The 20342-nt window shown below is 42.4% G+C and overlaps 1 protein-coding gene across 3 annotated transcripts in view; it reads right to left on the bottom strand.

Moving 5' to 3' along the window:
- Nucleotides 1-5630: 5630 nt before the first annotated feature.
- Nucleotides 5631-20342, bottom strand: part of LOC140203032 (cholesin-like) — a 436104-nt gene continuing 421392 nt past the window's right edge. For all 3 annotated transcript variants that reach the window (XM_072268729.1, XM_072268731.1, XM_072268730.1), the window contains 2 exons: nucleotides 11916-12030; nucleotides 5631-5919 (listed from right to left, as the gene is read on the bottom strand). In XM_072268729.1, the coding sequence (XP_072124830.1) occupies nucleotides 5852-5919; nucleotides 11916-12030 (183 nt within the window). In that variant the 3' untranslated portion in view covers nucleotides 5631-5851. The remainder of the gene's footprint in view (nucleotides 5920-11915; nucleotides 12031-20342) is intronic.

Here is a 20342-nt window from a genome sequence, read left to right as displayed (position 1 = left end):
CCCAGTAAATCCAGGGAGACAGGAAGGCTTGTCTTCTAATATCGGTGAAACAGAAATGACTCAGTAGATTTGTGTCTGAAGAACAGCAAAATGATGACACTCTTATTACCACACGATACAGTGTTCCTTCAATATTATTTGCAGTGGCAGTACTGCTGTCAGAGTCATCGCAAAACAAAATTAATCTTTCTCTCAAGATTTTTTTAGCAATGAATACTTGAATATATGGCAGTAGCAACTGACATTTCAGAATTACTTGTTATTTAACCTTTAATAATTTGCTAAATCTGGATACTGATGTCATGGCTTCGTGTATACTAAAACTGAATTTATTCCATTAACCTCAATTTTGCGTAGGGTCATGGGCATAAAGAATGGACAAACTTACAGAGGTGTAATCTCAAGTGTTCTATGTCCAATTCCGGAAAAAAGCCTTGATTTTTAAAACCACATCCTCTATGGCCTTATCTCTTCCTGGCTCTACACTGATCTCCAGCCATAGGACTGACTGGAATCTCTGCAGCCTTCCAATCCTGGTCTCCCAGGTGACGATCCCACAAAGCCTCCCGAAACTCTGGATCACTCTCCTAAAGCTATCCAACACTCGGTATCCTCCTTTAAGAATTATCTCATAGCTTACCTCTTTTTTCCAATGTTTTGATAACTTTTCACTCCATGTAACTCAGACTCAAACTTTGTCCAACTGTGGTTTTGTGAAATGTGCCTGGTGGGATAGCAGGCAGTATGACACTATTACAGCTCAAGGTGTTCTGGAGTTTGGAGTTAAATTCTGGTGCCATCTGTAAGGAATTCCTGTGCAGTGTATGGGTATTCTCCAGGTGATCCAGTTTCCTCCCACAGTCCAAAGACGTACTGGGTTGGTTAACTGGTCATTGTAAATTGTCCCATAATTAGGTTAGGGTTAAATCAAGGTTGTGAAGTTGCTAGGGCAGCATGGCTTGGAGAGCAAACAGGGGCTACTCCAGGCTGAATCATTAAATTTTTTTTAATGCCTTGGATATTTTTCTGTTGAATATGTTCTATCTGCAAAGTGTTGTTGCAAATTTCAGGAAAATCTCTGTTCCTCTAACTGTATGTCACAGATGCACAACCACTTCTCTACAATGTGACATATGGAGTGCCCTTGGTACAGAATTGAGATGAGACTGAGCAGCTGCCTGTGAATGACTGGGAGGGTGGTCCTACCCAAACACCACCCCATGGGACAGGAAGTTCATGCGACTTTCATCGATTATTTACTCACATGATATATGAAACAAGCCTTTATCAGGTGAAACCAAGGCCAGAATCCATTCAGAAGAGCAGCTCTTCCAACAAACTTAATTACATTGAAGTCCGGATGTACGAACATTATTCTTGTATATCACGTTGGCAGGAATTTAATGTCAAATTAATCCAATTTTTTGCTTAAGGAGAAGTTATTGATTATAACAGCAAAACAGAACATGCACCATGTCTGCACTTCCTCTGTAGCTGCTACACTGTACTCTGTATTCTGCTTTTGTTTATTACCTCAATGTAGTTACATATTAATAACACTCTGGATGCAAACTTTTTCATTGTATCTCAACACATCTGACGATAATAAACTACGAAAAAAATAAGCTATATATTTCTCCTCACCCCGTATGGATGGTGTGTATGTGTCCTCTACCGGAGGCCTGGCAGCTTGTGGGTTCAGCACAGTATCTCTGCTGTTTCCAGTCGTGCGCTCTTCTGAACCAAGATCTCAGATGTTGTTCCCAGGATTTGCAGCAGCCACTCTCCCAGCCCAGGTGTCACAGCTCCAAGTGCATCTATCACCACCGGGATTACTCTGGCTTTAATCTTCCACATGCTTTCTATCTGTTCTCTCTAGCCCTGGTACTTCTCCAGCTTCTCATATTCCTTCTAGCTGATGTTACTGTCACTCAGGATTGTCACATCTATTACCATCGCTTTCTTCTGTTCCTTGTGCAGTATTACTATGTCTGTTTGGTTGGCCACTACCTGCTTATCAGTTTGTTTTTTGAAGTCCCCACAGGATCTTAGCTCAATCAGTAACAGTATCTATCAGCCTCATCAGAAATACAGACTGATTTATATGTATAGCTGCCACAAGCAAACATGTATCACATTTGTATGTACAGTGCCTATAAAAAGTATTCACCCCCCCCACCTTTTTATTGTTTTACAGCATTGAATCACAGTGGATTTAATTTGGCTTTTTGATCAATAGAAAAAGACTTCCATGTCAAAGTGAAAACAGATCTCTATAAAGTGATCTCAATTAAATAAAATATAAAACATAAAATAATTGAATACATAAGTATTCACCCCCTTCAAATCAGTGTTTAGTAGATGCACCTTTGGCAGCAAATTCAGCCTTAAGTCTGTGTGAATAGGTCTTTATCAGCTTTGCACACCTAGGCACTGCATTTTTTCCCCATTCTTCTTTACAAAACTGCTCAAGCTCTGTCAGATTGCATGGGGATCGTGAGTGAACAGTCCTTTTCAAGTCTAGCCACAAATTCTCAATTGAATTGAGGTCTGGACTCTGACTTGGCCACACCGGGACATTAACTTTGTTGTTTTTAAAACATTCCTGTGTGGCTTTGGCTTTATGCTTGGAGCTATTTTCTTGCTGGAAAACAAATCTTCTCCCAAGTTGCAGTTCTCTTGCAGACTGCATCAGGTTTTCCTCCAGGATTTCCTGTATTTTGCTGCATTCATTTTAACCTCTACCTTCACAAGCACTTCCAGGGCCTGCTACAGTGAAGCATCCCCACAGCATGATGCATCCATCACCTTGCTTCAGCGTAAGGATGGTGTATTTTTGATGAGGTGCGGTGTTTGGCTTACGCCAAACATAGCATTTAGTCTGATGGCCAAAAAGCTCCATCTAGTTTCATCAGACCATAGAACCTTCTTCCAGCTGTCTTCAGTCTCCTTCTGGCAAATTCTAGCCAAGATTTCATGTCTGTTTTTTCAACAGCGGCTTTCTCTTTGCCACTTTCCCATAAAGCTACTACTGGTGAAGCACCCAGGCAAAAGCTGTTGTATGTGCATTCTCTCCCATCTCAGCCACTGAAGCTTGTAACTCCTCCAGAGTTGTCATAGGTCTCTTGGTGGCCTCCCTCACTAGCCCCCTTGTTACACGGTCACTCAGTTTTTAAGGATTGCCTGCTCTAGGTAGATTTACATCTGTGCCTTATTCTTTCCATTTCTTGGTGATTGACTTAATTACTCCAAGGGATATTCAGTGACTTGGAAATTTTCTTGTATCCACCTCCTGATGTAAGCTTTTCAATAACCTTTTCATGGAGTTGCTTGGAGTGTTCTTTTTCTTCTTGGTGTAGTTTTTGCCAGGATACTGACTCACCAGCAGGCAGACCTTCCAGATACAGGTATATTTTTACTACAATCAAATAAAATACCTTAACTGCACACGGTGATCTCCATTTAACTAATTACATGATTTCTAGTAGAAATTGGCTGCACCAGTGATGATTTGGTGTGTTATATTAAAAGGGGGTGAATACTTATGCAATCAATTATTTTGTTTTATATATTTGTAATTAATTGAGACCACTTGTAGAGATCTGTTTTCACTTTGACACAAAAGACACTGTTTATCAGTGTCAAAAAAGCCAAATTAAATCCACTGTGATTCAATGTTGTAAAATAAAACGTGAACATTTCCAAGGGGGCCGAATACTTCTTATAGGCATGTACATACACACAGCACACACTCAGACAAGTACAGCAAAATACTCCTGGTTCAGAACACACCGATGCCATCAGCAGTGCTTGAAAGCAACTGTCACCGACATATCAGAAATACATTACCGAACAAAAACACTGTCGCTCAAATGGTTCCTCAAAAAAGTAAACAAAAAGCACTGTTTTTTCAAATTTCCGTTTTACAATCAATTGATGGATTGGGCACAGGGCATAGATACCTCAGTGAGTGACATTACTTGTTGCACAAATATGGTTGGTAATGTCGAGTGGGGTCAATAAGCATGAAATGATTTTTAAAAATTTTACATGAAACCATTTTGGCCCTGAATAAGCTTTTACACAACAGATAGACAAAGGCGGCTATGAACCAAGTGCTGGTATATGGGAGTATTTGTGGATGGGTACTTAATGGTTAACATAAGAGAAAAACGGTGCCATTCCGCCCATCAAGTTTGTTCCAACATTTGGCCATAGCTGATTTTTTTCCCTCACAACCCCATTCTTTTGCCTTCTCCCAGTAACCTTCGAGTCCTTACTAATCAGGCATCCATCAACCTTTCCTTTAAATATACCCAATGGCTTAGCCTCCATAGCCATCTGTGACAATGAATTCCACAGACTCACGTCCAGTGGCTAAAGAAATTCCTCCTCACCTCTGTTCTAAAGGGACGCCCTTCTATCTGAGGCTGTGCCTCCTGCTCTCAGATTCTCCCACTAATGCAACCATCTGCTCCATGTTCACTCTGTCTAGGCCTTTCAATATTCAACATGAACAGGATGGTTTGAAGGGCCTGGTGCTGGGCTGTGCTGTGTGACAGGATATGCCAGTGGAAACTCTGCAGTACTCTGACCACCGGTAGCACACAATCAGCGCCTCAGTAACTGTTACAGTTGGGCACTTACATGCTAGAAAAGGAGGAGGAGGGAAAATATTAAAAGCCTGACAAAGCTGCCTGGTTATACTGTATATTCCAAAGCGTGCATGCAGCTTCCGATATGTATTGCTTTAGTTTGGAAGGAGTGTAAGTTCGTAACTAAGTTCTTTTTGTTTATTTGGACTTCATGAAGTATTAATAAGAAAAGATGAATTGCCCTCACTTCCCCCACCGCCGTTGTGCTCCAAAGTGACGATGAGATGAGGCCTTCGTCAGGCAGAGTCGACCACGGATGTTGCCTGCTAGCTACCTAGGTATGCAAGCCTGGGTAGTACAATACGGCGAGCAAGCTGTTGCCCAAGTAGAAAGCTCCCCCTCTCCGCGCATCCAATGAACCCAAAGGAACGGCAGCGGCTGACACAGATTAGCACCAGCAGCGGTGCAGTCAGTTTAGAAATCAATATAGGACTGCCTTAGGGCCTCCAATTCCGGGACTTTCCCTCAGGGTTTACTCCCGAGGCCTTCCCTATGAATGGTTAAAGGCAGAAGGCACCGGAGGTCTGAGATCAGTCTTCCTTCTCCTAGATGAGCTGCCACCCTCAGCTGATGAGCCCCATCTGCCTCAGGCGACTGGTTTTAAGTTCCCAGTAACTTGCTTTTGCCCCTTCTCCTGTCAGTGGAGATGGTTCCGCCCAGCTTAATAGCTAAGCCACACATGAAGGCCAGGAGCTGGACTTGGTTGTCAGAGACTCAAGTAGCTCCAGAGTACCCACTCTATAATAATAAATACCCAATACATGTCAACGCTCTTCAACGCACTGGGTACCTGCATTTCATGGTCAGAAGATATCTTTAGAATCCAACCTGATCTGCTGCACAAAGAAAATAAACAAAAGCAGTCTGATTTTCACTCTGCTTACACAACCCTCAGAGTACCACTTCTTTCCCCATTCCCTGATTTGAAGCAAATAGCTTTCAGTCTTGAATCATGGTCTCATAGCCATTATTTCAGTAAACACTTTGATTTTATTGGGAAGCTCAGTATATCCAGTACAAAAGTAAACTTTATTACAAACACTGAAATTAGAAATCAAACTTTATGAAAACACCATTCACCAGAGTACTCAAATAAAGATTATTTTTTGAAAAGCGGCATAAATTCCATCTGAGTATAAATTCTCCATTGCTAGGGATAGCGAACCTTCACTGAACGGAGAGATAATTCCAAAGCTTCAAGATAAAATCTGGAGGACTTGCCGCATGCGTTCAATCTTCTTTTGGCTGAACACAGTGGGATCATCTATTCAAGTGAAAACATATGGGAAGAATTACTTTTCTTCATACAGAATATATGAATTGAGCTTAATCGATACTTATTTCACCCTTTCACTCCCTTTCTCTTCCTGTTCTAAGGATATCTGGAAACAGGGCACTGCAATGGAGGGCAATGATTCTGTACAGGTTTTATACACAGTGAGCTGCTGGCAAACTAGTATAAATAGAGAGCGAAGCGAATTATCAAAATAAGAGGAAGGATAGAAAAAAGGAAGAAAAAGGAGAGATGAAGGAAGGCACAAAGGGAAAGAAGAGAAGGGAGGGAATGGAGAAGGGAGGGATGCAAGAGGAGAGAAGAAGAAAGGGAGTGAAGGATGTGGAAGAGGAATGAGAGGGAGAAAGAGGATTAAAGAGAAAGAAAAGAGAGGCAAAGAAGGAATGAGGGAGGATAGTGAAAAAGGAAAGATATGGAGTGAGTGAAGGCGGAGAGAAATGTAGATGATAAATAAAAGACACTAGCAAAGGAGAACACAGTCCATGGGAATAAAAAAGATGCATTTATACAGCTCCGTTTCTGCTCTATGTACCAAAGGTTCATTTGAAGTGTTTTTTTACTATAATAATATAGGTAAGACAATAGTCAATATGCACACAGCATGGATCCAGAAACAGCAACAGCAAAATGACCATGGCCAGATATTCTGTTTGACAACGCTTTCTAGTGAATTAAGTAATCTTTTAAGCATCTTCAGTTCTGAAATGATATTGAAACTGTCTCTAATAAATGGATGTAAAGAGCTATAATCATAGAATTATATGTTTACTACTTGTCGCAAAGCTTTTGTCAATGTAATCATCTATGGATACTGTATATTTCACAATAAAGCCTTGAACATAATGCAGTCATATTCCATGAAACTGTGCACTTTCCTGAGGTTGAGCAATACTGAACCGGCTGTCTATCAGTCACTACAAATTTCCAATAAAACTTGAAATATTATTTTGTAGCCTATGAACAATTGCATAAACCTCTTAAGGTCTCCTCTGCAGGTGCCATGCAAGGTGTAATCAAATTGGGGTGTATGGGGCGTCAGGGAGGGGTAGCATCTCTGGTGGGGGAACATGTCACGTCCTTTTCAAGGTGGTTAGTCCACCTTTGGTCCCCAGCTGGCACTCAGCTCTCACCTGTGGCTCTTTGTAGCTGTTTGCATGCGACAGCAGCCACACGCCAAGTAATGGCTTTGACAAGCTGGCTAAACCAGGTGAGGGTAGCTGACAGCCTCAAACCCTCGGTGAGATAGGGAGTTGTCTATCCCAGCATGTGAAGACAGACTCCTGCGGATTGAGCAGACGAGACCAATGGAAGGTCCAACGGTCAAGAAGGCGGCCTCTGCAAGCGTCGTGGAACACGTAGAGCACGACAACACACAGAAGATGTCCTGGTCATCCTCTGCGCCTAGTCCCATCTCCAGTCGTCTCGACTCTGTCTTGCCACTGGATCCAGATGGGAATTAGCAAGAGAGAGTGAGGCTGATGCTGTGCAACTCTCCCTCACTTCAATCTAAATCATGCACTAGTCTCAACACCAACAATGGTGTCGAGGTCTTCACCGACGACAACAATGGGCGAACATAAAGATCAAGTTGTCACACATGTTCTAAATGATCACAATTCACAATGACTGCCTCCCTAATGCCCCAGCTTCCGCTTGCATGTGTGCCTGCAAAATCATGGTGAATGCAAAGTTCCAAAATTGCAGGCCAAAGTTTGCAGATCTCATGGAGTGTTGAAGATTGAAGCAGAGCCTGCTGGAACTCCCCATTCGCAAGGGATAACTTCCCTCTGATTACATGCCTGGTTAGTCTTGGCACAGGCTCAGCACATCCAGACATTTGAAAGGCACGGTAGAAACTTACAATTAAGATAAATCAGATTTTAATCAATCATTTTGTCTTATTTTATTATTTTCAATTACTTAAATTATTTTCAGTGCTTTCTTATAACTTTTAAAGTAAATTTTAATATTAGTCATAGACATATCGTTACAGAAATTGGCCCTCAGCCTGAGGATCCTTGCTGCTGAGGATACCTATCTAACCAAGTCCCCTTTGCCTGTATTTGGCCCATATCTTATTATTCTCTCTTATCCATTTATCTGTCCAAGCATTGTAACTGAACCCGCTTCTACCACTATCTCTGGCAGCTTGTTTCAAATACCACCATCCTCCATGTGAAAATCTTTAAATCTCTCTCCTTGCACTTTGAACCTATGTTCTTCAGTTTTAGATTTATCCATTCTGGGAAAAAGTCTGTGACTATCAACTCCATCTATGTCTTGAATATTTTAATAGTTTGTCTCCTTTGTAGATAGTTTTGAAAGGATTTTGCCTTGAAAAACTACTCAGCCCCCACAAATATTTTCATATTTTACTGTCTCATTTCTTAAATCTGAAATATATTGAAGGATTTTTTAGTTAATCTACAAAACATTATAGCTCTACAATCTCTAAGACCTCGCACAGAACAGGTATTTATGGAAGTGTAGCAAGAAAAAAGCCCTGGCTAAAAAAAAATTCCTATATTTGAAATATATATTGAAGGATTTTTGAGCTAATCTACAACACATTATGTTTTCATAGCTCCACAATCTCTAAGGCCTTGCACAAAACAGGTAATTATGGAAGAGTGGCAAGAAAAAAGCCCTGGCTAAAATGTTTCCTAAATTTGGAATATATTGAAGGATTTTTGAGCTAACCTACAAAACATTACGTGTCATATCAAAAATAAAACTTCCAAGACATGTCAACAATTTACTAAAAATTTAAAACCAAAATTGTGAGGCTGAAAAAATATCCATCCCCTTTGTAATTACTACACTAACTTTCCTCAGGTGCAATACAATATATTACCTTACCAACACACCCAATTTGTTGATGTAGAAACGTGGGAGATCAACCATTTTCTATGAATTCATAAGAATATATACTCTGTAAAGGTCAACAGTACTGCAGATTTTTAACAGACCAAACCAAAATGAGGACAAAAGATCCATTCAAAGCAAGTCAGGGAAATGATAATAAAGAAGCATAAATCTGGGGAAGGATACAAGACAATCTCAAAGGCACTCAACAAAACTCAGAGCTCAGTGCAGTCCACTGTGAAAAAGCAGGTAAAATATGAAACCACAGCCACACTGCTTAGGTCAGACCACCCCTCTATACTTAGTCGCGGTGAAGAATGGCACTTGGAAGACAGTCTACTGTGACACCAACAGTACCCCTGAGTTGTAGAAGTCCGTGGCTGCAACTGGAGATGAAGTTCATGGCTCCACAATCTCTAAAGCCTTACACAAAACAGGCATTTATGGAAAAGTAACAAGAAAGAAGCCATGGCTAAAAAAAAGCATATCTTTGCCTATAAAGACATTGCAAAACGTCACTTAGAAGGTACTGTAAAGATGTGGAAGAAGGACTTGTGGCTGGATGAGATTAAAATGGATCTTTTTAGTCATAGTCATGGTCATAGTCATAGTCATACTTTATTGATCCCGGGGGAAACTGGTTTTCGTTACAGTTGCACCATAAATAATAAATAGTAATAAAACCATAAATAGTTAAATAGTAATAGGTAAATTATGCCAAGAAATAAGTCCAGGACCAGCCTATTGGCTCAGGGTGTCTGACCCTCCAAGGGAGGAGTTGTAAAGTTTCATGGCCACAGGCAGGAATGACTTCCTATGACGCTCTGTGTTGCATCTCGGTGGAATGAGTCTCTGGCTGAATGTACTCCTCTGCCCACCCAGTACATTATGTAGTGGATGGGAGACATTGTCCAAGATGGCATGCAACTTGGACAGCATCCTCTTTTCAGACACCATCATCAGAGAGTCCAGTTCTATCCTCACAACTTCACTGACCTTATGAATTAGTTTGTTGATTCTGTTGGTGTCTGCTACCCTCAGCCTGCTGCCCCAGCACACAACAGTAAACATGATAGCACTGGCCACCACAGACTCGTAGAACATCCTCAGCATCGTCCGGCGGATGTTAAAGGACCTCAGTCTCCTCAGGAAATAGAGACGGCTCTGACTCTTCTTGTAGACAGCCTCAGTGTTCTTTGACCAGTCCAGTTTATTGTCAATTCGTATCCTCAGGTATTTGTAATCCTCCACCATGTCCACACTGACCCCCTGGATGGAAACAGGGGTCACCGGTACCTTAGCTCTCCTCAGGTCTACCACCAGCTCCTTAGTCTTTTTCACATTAAGCTGCAGATAATTCTGCTCACACCATGTGACAAAGTTTCCTACCGTAGCCCTGTACTCAGCCTCATCTGCCTATGCATCCAACTATGGCAGAGTCATCAGAAAACTTCTGAAGATGACAAGACTCTGTGCAGTAGTTGAAGTCCGAGGTGCAAATGGTGAAGAGAAAGGGAGACAAGACAGTCCCCTGTGGAGCCCCAGTGCTGCTGATCACTCTGTCGGACACACAGTGTTGCAAGCACACGTACTGTGGTCTGCCGGTCAGGTAATCAAGAATCCATGACACCTGCATCACTGTCAGCTTCTCCCCCAGCAGAGCAGGGCAGATGGTGTTGAACGCACTGGAGAAGTCAAAAAACATGACCCTCACAGTGTTCGCTGGCTTGTCCAGGTGGGCGTAGACACGATTCAGCAGGTAGACAATGGCATCCTCAACTCCTAGTCGGGGCTGGTCGGCGAACTGGAGGGGATCAACGTGTGGCCTGACCATAGGCCGGAGCAGCTCCAGAACAAGTCTCTCCAGGGTCTTCATGATGAGGGAGGTCAATGCCACTGGTCTGTAGTCATTGAGGCCGCTGGGGCGCGGCATCTTCGGCACAGGGACGAGGCAGGATGTCTTCCACAGTACAGGAACCCTCCGGAGCCTCAGACTCAGGTTGAATACATGGCGAAGTACTCCACATAGCTGAGGGGCACAGGCTTTGAGCACCCTGGTACTGAGTCCTGCAGCCTTGCTTGGGCTGAGACATTTCAGCTGCCTTCTCACCTATTCTGCTGTGAAGCACACCGTGGTGGTTTCGTGTGGCCTTTTTGGCCTTAACACTAAGCAGTACATGCAGTGTAAATCTAATATTGTGCATCAGCTATCCCTACTGTAAAATATGGTAGAGGTAACATCGTGCTGTTGAGTTGCTTTTCAACAGCAGGGACTGGAAATCAGGTCAGGATTAATGGGAAATTGAATACTGCTAGCTATAGAGAGATCCTGGATAAAAACCTGCTAGCCTCTATCAAAAAGTTGAAGCTGGGGAGGAAGTTCGTCATTTAGCAGGATAATAACCCAAAGCACACTACCAGAGCAACCATGGAATGGCTTCAAATGAAGAAAATTGATGCCCTTGAGTGGCCCTGTCAGACTCCTGACATTAACCTGATCAAACATCTCTGGCAAGACCTGAAGATTGCTGTCCACTGCCACTTCCCAAGTAACCTGGAACAGCCTGAGCAATTTTGCAACGAGGAATGGGCAAATCTATCACATTGTGCAAAGCTAACAGAGACTTGTCCAAAAAGACCACTGGCTGTAATAGCTGTGAGAGGCGGCTCAACTAAGCACTGAGCAAAGTGGGATGAGTAATTTTGAACTACTACCATTTCAGTGTTTGAACTTTAGTTTTTCATGCTTTCCAATTTTCCGTCTTTTTTGGGCTCAACAGGAGCTTGTGATTCACAAATAAAAATTCTAAGTTAAATCAATCAAAATCCCTGGTTGTAATACTCATTTACGTGAACAAAGAGTTGGGGACTGAATACTTCTACAAGGACCTGTATAAAGGCTTTCAGGGAGGTTCAAGAACAGGGCATTCTCTGGCTCATGGACATTAAAAAATTATGTTTTAAGGTGCACAGCTTCTCTTGGAAACTCTCGGCCAACATAATCATCCCCTATAGATCCAGACCTGCCAAGTTTAGCCCAACAGGAAAAATGAGTAGTTGACACTATATAACAAAATCTAGGCTGTTCATCGAATATTTACCTGTAGCGTCAGATTCCTTAATCAGCGCCTCCGTTTTCTGAATGGTTAGATCACGAGCATTTCCTTTCAGTCCTTCCAAATAACCCAGCAGCAGAGTAAAGTGCTCATCAGAAATCTAAAATAGATGAGAAACCAGTCAGTAATTTAGTAGTGTCAAAGGGAGTTCCACAACCACTACTACAACATGCTTCCTACAAAAGTATACTCTTAATTTACATTTTCTTAAATTATCAAAGGGCATTATTGGGAGAGTACATTGATAATAATTATTTTGATGTTCCAAGTATGAAACACCAAAAAATCATGAGCTTAATATTTCCTGGCCACTTATTAAGCTATTGGAACTCCACACTTTGTTTGTTGACCCTGTTCTCTCCACCCGACACTTCAACAAAAACATATCGACAGATTCAGCCCTCAATATTGGTCATCTACTTAAGACCATAAGATGAATTAGGTCATTTAACCTATTGAGTCTGCTCCGCCATTTCATCATGGCTGATCCATTTTTCCTCTCAGCTCCAATCTCTTGCCTTCCACACCCCCCCCCCCACCCGTATCCCTTCATACCCTGACCAATCAGGAATCTATCAACCTCTGCCTTAACTATACCTAAAGGCCTCCACAGCTACCTGTGGCAATGAATTCAACAGATTCACCACTCTCTGGCTAAAAGAATTCCTCCTCATCCCTGTTCTAAAAGGACGCTCCTCTATTTAGAGGCTCTGTCCTCGGGACTTGGACAATCCCACCACAGGAAACATCCTTTCCACATCCACTCTATCAAGATCATTTGATAGGTTTCAATTAGGTCACTCCTCATTCTTCTAAATTCCAGTGAATACAGGACCAGGGCCATCAACTGCACTTCATATGACAGGTCATTTAACCCCAGAATCACTTTCATGACTCTCCTTTGAACCCTCTCCAGTTTCAGCACATCCCTTCTAAGATAACAGGCCCAAAAGAACATACAGTACTCCAAGTCAGGCCTCACCATTGCTTTATAAAGTCTCAACATTAATTCCTTGCTTTTATATTCTAGTCCCCTCGAAATGAATTCTAACATCACATTTGCCTTCCGCACCACAGACTCAAACTGGAAATTAACCTTTAGGGAACCCTGCACAAGGACCCTCAAATCCCTTTGCACCTCAGATTTTTATATTTTCTCTCCATTTAGAAAATAATCAACCCTTTAATTTCTTCAACCAAAGTGCAGGATCATACACTTCCCAACTCTGTATTCTATTTGCCGCTTCTTTGCCCAGTCTGCTAATCTAAGTCCTCTGTAGCCTACCTATTTCCACAAAACTACCTGCCCTTCCACCTCTCTTTGTATCATCTGCAACTTTGGAACAAAGCCATCAAATCCATCAGCCAAATCATTAACATGTTACGTAAAAAGAAGTGGTCCCAACACAGACCCCTGTGGAGCACCACTAGTCACCGGCAGCCAATCAGAAACTGTCCCCTTTATTCACATACTTTGCCTCCTGCCAGTTAGGCACAGCTTTATCCATACTAGAATCTTTCCTGTAATACCATGGGCTCATAGCTTGTTAAGCAGCCTCGCGTGTGGCACCTTGTAAAAGACCTTCTGAACATCCAAGTACACAACATCAACCAATTCTCCTTTGCCTATCCTGCTTATTATTTTTTCAAAGAATTCCAACAGATTTGTCAGATTTGAGAAAACCATGCTGACTATGGCCAATTTTATCATGTGCTGCCAAGTACCTCAAACCACATCATTAACAATTGACTCCACCATCTTCCCAACCACTGAGGTCAGACGAACTGACCTATAATTTCCCTTCTTGAAGAGTGGATGACATTTGCAATTTCCAGTCTTCTGGAACCATTCCAGAATCTAGTGATTCTTCAAAGATCATTACTAATGCTTCCACAATATCTTCAGCCAACTCTTTCAGAACCCTGGGGTATACACCATCTGATCCAGGTGACTTAATACGTTCAGACCTCTGTTTGCTAAGACCCATCTCTCTTGTAATGGTAACTTCACACACTTCATGACCCCTGACACCTAGAACTTCCACCATACTGCTAGTGTCTTCCACAGTGAAGACTGATGCAAAATACTTATTCAGTTCATCCGCCCTTTTTTTTGTCCTCAACTACTACCTCCCCAGCATCGTTTTCCAGCGGTTTGATATCCAATTTCACCTCTCTTTTACACTTTAGGCATCTGAAGAAACTTTTGATATCCTCTGATATTCTTGGCTAGCTTACTTTCATATTCCATCTTTACATGCTTATTGACTTTTTAGTTGCCTTCTGTTGGTTTTTAAAAGTTTCCCAATCCTCTAACTTTCCATTAATTTTTGCTCTATTATATGCTCTCTCTTTGGCTTTTATGTTATCTTTAACTTTCTATGTTAGCCATGGTTGTGTCATCTTGCCTTTATAATTCTTCTTCCTCTTTGGGATGTATATATCCTGTGCCTTCCGAATTTCTTCCAGAAATTCCAGCCATTGTTGATCTGCTTCCATCCCTGCCAGTGTTCTTTTGCAATCAATTCAGGCCAAATCCTCTCTCCTGCCTCTGTAATTTCCTTTACTCCACTGTAATAATGGTACATCTAACTTTAGCTTCTCCTTCTCAAATTTCAGGGTGAATTCGATCATATTATGATCAGTTGCCCCTATGGGTTCTTTCACTTTAAGCTTTCTAATCAATTCTGGTTCATTGCACAATACCCAATCCAAACAGCTGGTCCCTAGTGGGCTCAACCATGAGCTGTTCTAAAAACCATCTTGTAAGCATTTTAGAAACTCCCCCCTTAGAATCCTGCACCAACCTGTTTTCGCAATCTTCGGGCATATTGAAATCCCCCATGACTATTGTAACGTTGCTCTTTTGGCATGCATTTTCTATCTCCCATTGTAACCTATGTACCACATCCTTACTACTGTTTGGGGGACTGTATATAACTCCCATCAGGGTCTTTTTACCCTTGCAGTTCTTTAGCTCTATCCATAACAATTCATCACCTTCCAACCCTATGTCATCACTTTCTAATGATTTAATTTCATTTTTTACCCATAAAGCTACGCCAACCCCTCAGCCTTCCTACCTGTCCTTTCGATATAATGTATATCTGTGGTCATTAAGCTCCCAGCTCTAATCTTCTTTCAGCCATGATTCAGTGATACCTGCAACATCATACTTGTCAATCTGTAATTGTGCTACAAGTTCATTGACCTTGTTCCGTATACTACGCACATTCAAATATAAAACCTTTAGTCCTGTATTTACCTTTTTTGATTTTGTCCACCTTCTACATTGCAACTCATCCCGTAGACTGCAATTTTGCCCTATCGTCAGCCTCCCCTCACTACGCGTCTCACTACACATTGCCTCTGTTTGTAAACCAAGTACCTCATCTTCGATATAATCACTCCGTTTCCCATCCCCCTGGCAAAATAGTTTAAACCCACCTGAACAACTCAAGCCAACCTGCCCACAAGGATATTGGATCCCCTGGGGTTCAGGTGTAACCTGTCCCTTTTGTACCTGTCATACCTTCCCCAGAAGAGATCCCAATGATCCACAAATCTGAACCCCTGCCCCCTACACCACATTCCCGGAAACACATTCACCTGCCAAATCATCCTATTCTTACCTTACCCTCACTGGGATGTGACGCAGGCAGCAATCTAGAGATTACTACTCTGGAGGTCCTGTTTCCCAGATTTTTACCTAGCTTCCTAAAATCTCTCTTCAGGACCTCCTCACCTTGTCTACCTATGTCATTAGTGCCAATATTTACCAAGACTCTGACTGCTCACCCTCGCCCTTGAGAATGCCATTGACATGATCTAAGACATCCCTGAACTTGGCACCTGGGAGGCAACATACCATCCAGGTGCCTCTACCGTGCCCACAGAACCTCATCTCTCTTCCTCTGACTAAGGAATCTCCTGTCATTACTGCAGTGCTCTCCACCTTTCTACTCTTCTGAACCACAGCACCAGACTCAGTGGCAGAGGCCCAGTCACTGTGGCTCCTCACCCTCAACAGAATCTAAAGTTATATACTTATTATTGAGGGGAACAGCCACTGGTGTACTCTGCACTGGCTGGGCATTTCCCCTCTTTCTTCTGACAGTCACCCAGTTACTCGTCTCCTGTAAGCTGGGGGGGGGGGGCCTACCTCCCTGTAGCTCGTCTATCACCTCCTCATTCTCCCACATAAGTCACAGATCATCAGGCCACAACTCTAGTTCCTTAATACGTTCTCTCAGGAGCTGCAGCTCAGTGCCTCTGGTGCAGAAGTGTTTATCTCGGAGACTGGATGTCTCCAAGACTTTTAACATATCCCACACACAGTACAAAACACTGCCCCTGGAGTTATTCTCACAATACTATACACTAATAGATCAGGAATGAACAAATAAAAAGAGAGAGAGAGTAACTTACAAGACAATCTACCTCACCCAAGCCTGATGAGCCACTCTAGGGACTGGCACACTCACAAGAATGGCCACTCCGCTTGTACTTGAATTATTCTTATTGGCCCTTTCTGATCAACCCCTCTTGATGACTGGTTTCTCCTCAACTCAGAAAAACTGCGGCAAAACTCTGCCTTCAAAGTCTTGATCACTGCCCTGATGAAAAGTAGCTCTTTTCATGCACCCCTAGTGTGGATTATCCAATTTAGTGTCTACTTATTAAAAGCAGACACACCATCAGGCAGGACAATACCAGTATACATTGAAAGTAAGGGAAACAAGAAAACTTTGGATTCACACACCAGTGAAAGCAAAAACAACCTTACAAAGCACTTTTCATAAACCCAGAACATCATTAAAATTTTACAATGGACCACTCACACCAGGAAATCAACTCTCGTTTACTGAAGAGTACAGATTGGTATGCTGGGAACAGAACAGGCATACCTAAAATGTAGGGTGCAACTGCAATACAGAATGACAAGCACATTAAAAGAGCAAACAACTAGACCTTGGTAAGGCACAACAGTAAGTCAGATCAAAGCTCCACCATTCAGCCATGGGTAGTCATGAATGGTGGTGTACTCGATTTCCTGGTGGACTTTATGCTCTATGGGGTCTGCAGTCAACAATACTAGGCAGGCTACTTATAAGGTAGGTCATAACCAGAGAAGATGATGGAGGAGCCCGACGTGATTCTGTGCATTCCACAATGCTGGGCTGTTGCTTGGTTTGTCTATGGGTCAGGCCTCCCAATTTAGATACTGGACCCGTGATGTGCATGTGGAGATTTTGCAAGATTGACTAAGCTGACAGCCATTTTACTATGTCCGAATTCAGTGTCTGGATTAACTCTAATGCATGCTGATTCAACAGTTTTATCCACTTTCTATTTTAGTGCAACAGCTATAATGCAACTGAATGGCTTGCTCAGCCATTTCAGAAGCACAAGAGTCTGAATTTACAGGTCAGGTCAGACTGAACAAGGAGCAGGTAAAATGTCCAACTGCAGGAGATGCAGCAAGACTCCACCAATGCAATAGAGTTGGCCATTATAAAAGCCAGTGCCACTCAAAAACAGTTCTTCAGGAGATCAAGGAAGACCATGATTCAGAAGAAGAGAGCACTTTCCTTGGGCTTTAGATTCAAACAGACGAGGCTGATGTACTATAGTTCATTTGCAAAATGAGGAAATGATGTTCTGAATGGGCACTGAGGCAGATGTCACAGCCTCTCCCGAATGTCTGTTCATAAATCTGGTGAAGGAAACAGGCAGTATGCTAAACCCAACAAAGAACGTGCTCATGGACCCAGGGAAACATAAGCTCAGTGTGAAAGGAATGCTTACTACTTCCATCCATAAAAATGAGAAACAGTTAAAAGAGGATGTTTCTGTTGTTCAGAATCTCCTCTCACCACTACTGAGACGACCTGCCATCAAGAGCTGAACCTCATCACAAGGTTGGATTAGCTAAACAATTTCGGTGGCAGAAGTACCCAGGGATGTTCACAGGCCTAGGGCTAATGAAAGAAGAGTACCTTTCCAACTGAGGCCAGGAGTGACACCCTGTTCTCTGACCACAGCAAGGCTATACAAGTCCCACTGACAAAGGCAAAATGGACAAAGGCAAAGCTGAACTTGAGATAATGGAGGCACTTGACATCGTAGCTAGTGTGAGTGGACTTACTGACTGGTGTGCAGGCATTGTTCCTGTACCTAAGCTGGATGGCGTAGTGAGGATCTGTATTGATCTAACAGAATTGAATAAGGTACTGAGGTGGTATAAGTTTATTCTGCCCTCGGTTAAGCACACATTGGATAAACCGGGCGGAGTATAGTTCTTCACCAAACAAAATGCAAACTCAGGGTTCTCGCAGGTCTGTTTAGCTCCTGAATCACAAAAGCTCACAACCTATGCTTTCAAGAGAGTCCCTTTTGACATCTCATCGGCCCCTATTTCAGATGAGGACGAACCAAATTTTGGAGGGACTGTTAGAAGTAGTCTGCCACATGGACAATATATTCATCTTCCGAGGCTCAAGTGAGGAATGAAACACAAGAGTGGAAGCTGCCTTGGGAAAACTGAAACAGGATGGAATTACTTTGAAGAAAAAGAAATGTGAATCTGCAAAGTTGGAAGTGAAGTTCTGAGGCCATCAACTAGACTCTAGTGCAACTAGATTCAAACAAATTGGCAGGAGTCCAGAATATGGAACAGCCTACAAATGTATCAGAATTCCGCCATTTCCTTGACATGGTAAACCAGCTGCGAAAGCTCATTCCAGATTTAGCGGAGAAAACAAAGCCACTACGTGACCTCCTCTCTCAGAGAAATGTTTGGACCTGGGGTACACCACAGGAGAAGTCAGTCCCATCACTTAAAGCAGAGCTTATCTCTCCACCAACATTGGCATTCTTTGATCCAAACAAAGCAACCAAGGTCTCAGTAGACGTCTTGTCCTTTGGCCTGGAGGAGTGCTCATGAAAAACTGCAGTGTGTAAGGAAACCGGTGGTATGTGTATCAAGAGCACAGACTCCTACTGAACAGTGTTACTCCCAAATCGAAAAGGAGATGCTGGCTCTCGTGCGGGCTTGTGAACACTCCAGCTGCTACTTAATAGGCACTACATTCCTACTTGAAACAGACCACAAGCCAGTTGTCAGCTTGAAAGACTTGGAGGACTTATCTTCAGTCTGTAAAGATTCAGAATGAGGCATACTGTTATGACGTGAACACATCCCCGGCAAATCTTTCACAACATCAGACACACTATCGAGGGTGTCATGCAAAAGCGAGTGGGTGGAAGCTGACTCCACCCTCATGGAAGATACCAACATCTACTTAGCCAGGTACATGAAAGCATTCTTGCATCATGGACAAACTTTGTGCTTAGTTGCAAAAGGGCTAAATCTGCAGCAATGTCATGCAATATTGTGAGCATGGATGGCCAGCTGTTCCAAAAGGAGCTCAGAAACTCAGATCTTACCAGCCTGAAAGAGGCATACTCACCATTCTTGATGGTTTGCAGTTAAAGGGCTCCAGACTCGTCATTTCTGCTTCTATGCATGCCAAAATCAAGATGTTGTGATAGTTAATAGAGTGATTCCCACGTCACTCAGTTCGCCACTCCCACACAGGAGGAGTTCACAGACTCTACAAGCTGGGTTATCAATAAAGTTCAATTGACTATCCTGCAAGGATGGCTTTGGTGTGCTCTGACGATCCCTCAATATCGAACACAACAGCAGGTAGTAATAAATGATCACCCCATGATAGAAGAATTCAAGCTTGGACAGGCTTATTTCTCTGCGGTTTTCAGAGAATCAGAGAACCAATAAGCACTAGCCAGTTTCTTGCAAAAGTCAGCCAATTGGTTAGATTTTCCTATGCACATTCTTCCCTGAAAATGTCAACATTTTCTTGGACAATGACATCCAGAGAGACCGATGACTGGAGTTTCATTCCAAAGCTTAATAGAACATTGAAAGGTCAATCTACTTTAAGAAAAGTGACGGCAGAATCCAGGCCCCAGACATCTATATACAAGCACTTTTCAGTCACTGGATACAAGCAGAAACAGTAAGGAGTTCTGCTTTGTACTACCTCAGGAGATCAAAAAGAAAGAACTCTGTCCCCTTCTGCGAAATCCCACTTAATTGTACTGTTTGATACATAAGATTAAATACCTCTGAATACAGAGTTTTATAAAAGATCAGCGTCCAACATCTAGAGTGAAGAATATTTTAGTAATATTTGCATCAAAAGACAAATGTATTCGTTATGGATACTGGGAACAGCAGCTGTGAAATGATGCACTTCACTAAGTGACCTGCGAGTATTTCCAGCATTTTCTGTTTTTATTTGGACTGAATCCAATTTGTACACATAAGCATGCTTCAAGTTCTATGATATCAGATTTGGTCGCATTGCACTGATTTTATATCTGGGG

This window comes from Mobula birostris, chromosome 9, assembly GCF_030028105.1.
Source record: "Mobula birostris isolate sMobBir1 chromosome 9, sMobBir1.hap1, whole genome shotgun sequence".
Classification (NCBI taxonomy): Eukaryota; Metazoa; Chordata; class Chondrichthyes; order Myliobatiformes; family Myliobatidae; genus Mobula; species Mobula birostris.
The sequence above is the reverse complement of the archived record's forward strand: the minus strand, read 5'-3'. Positions and strand labels throughout refer to the sequence as shown.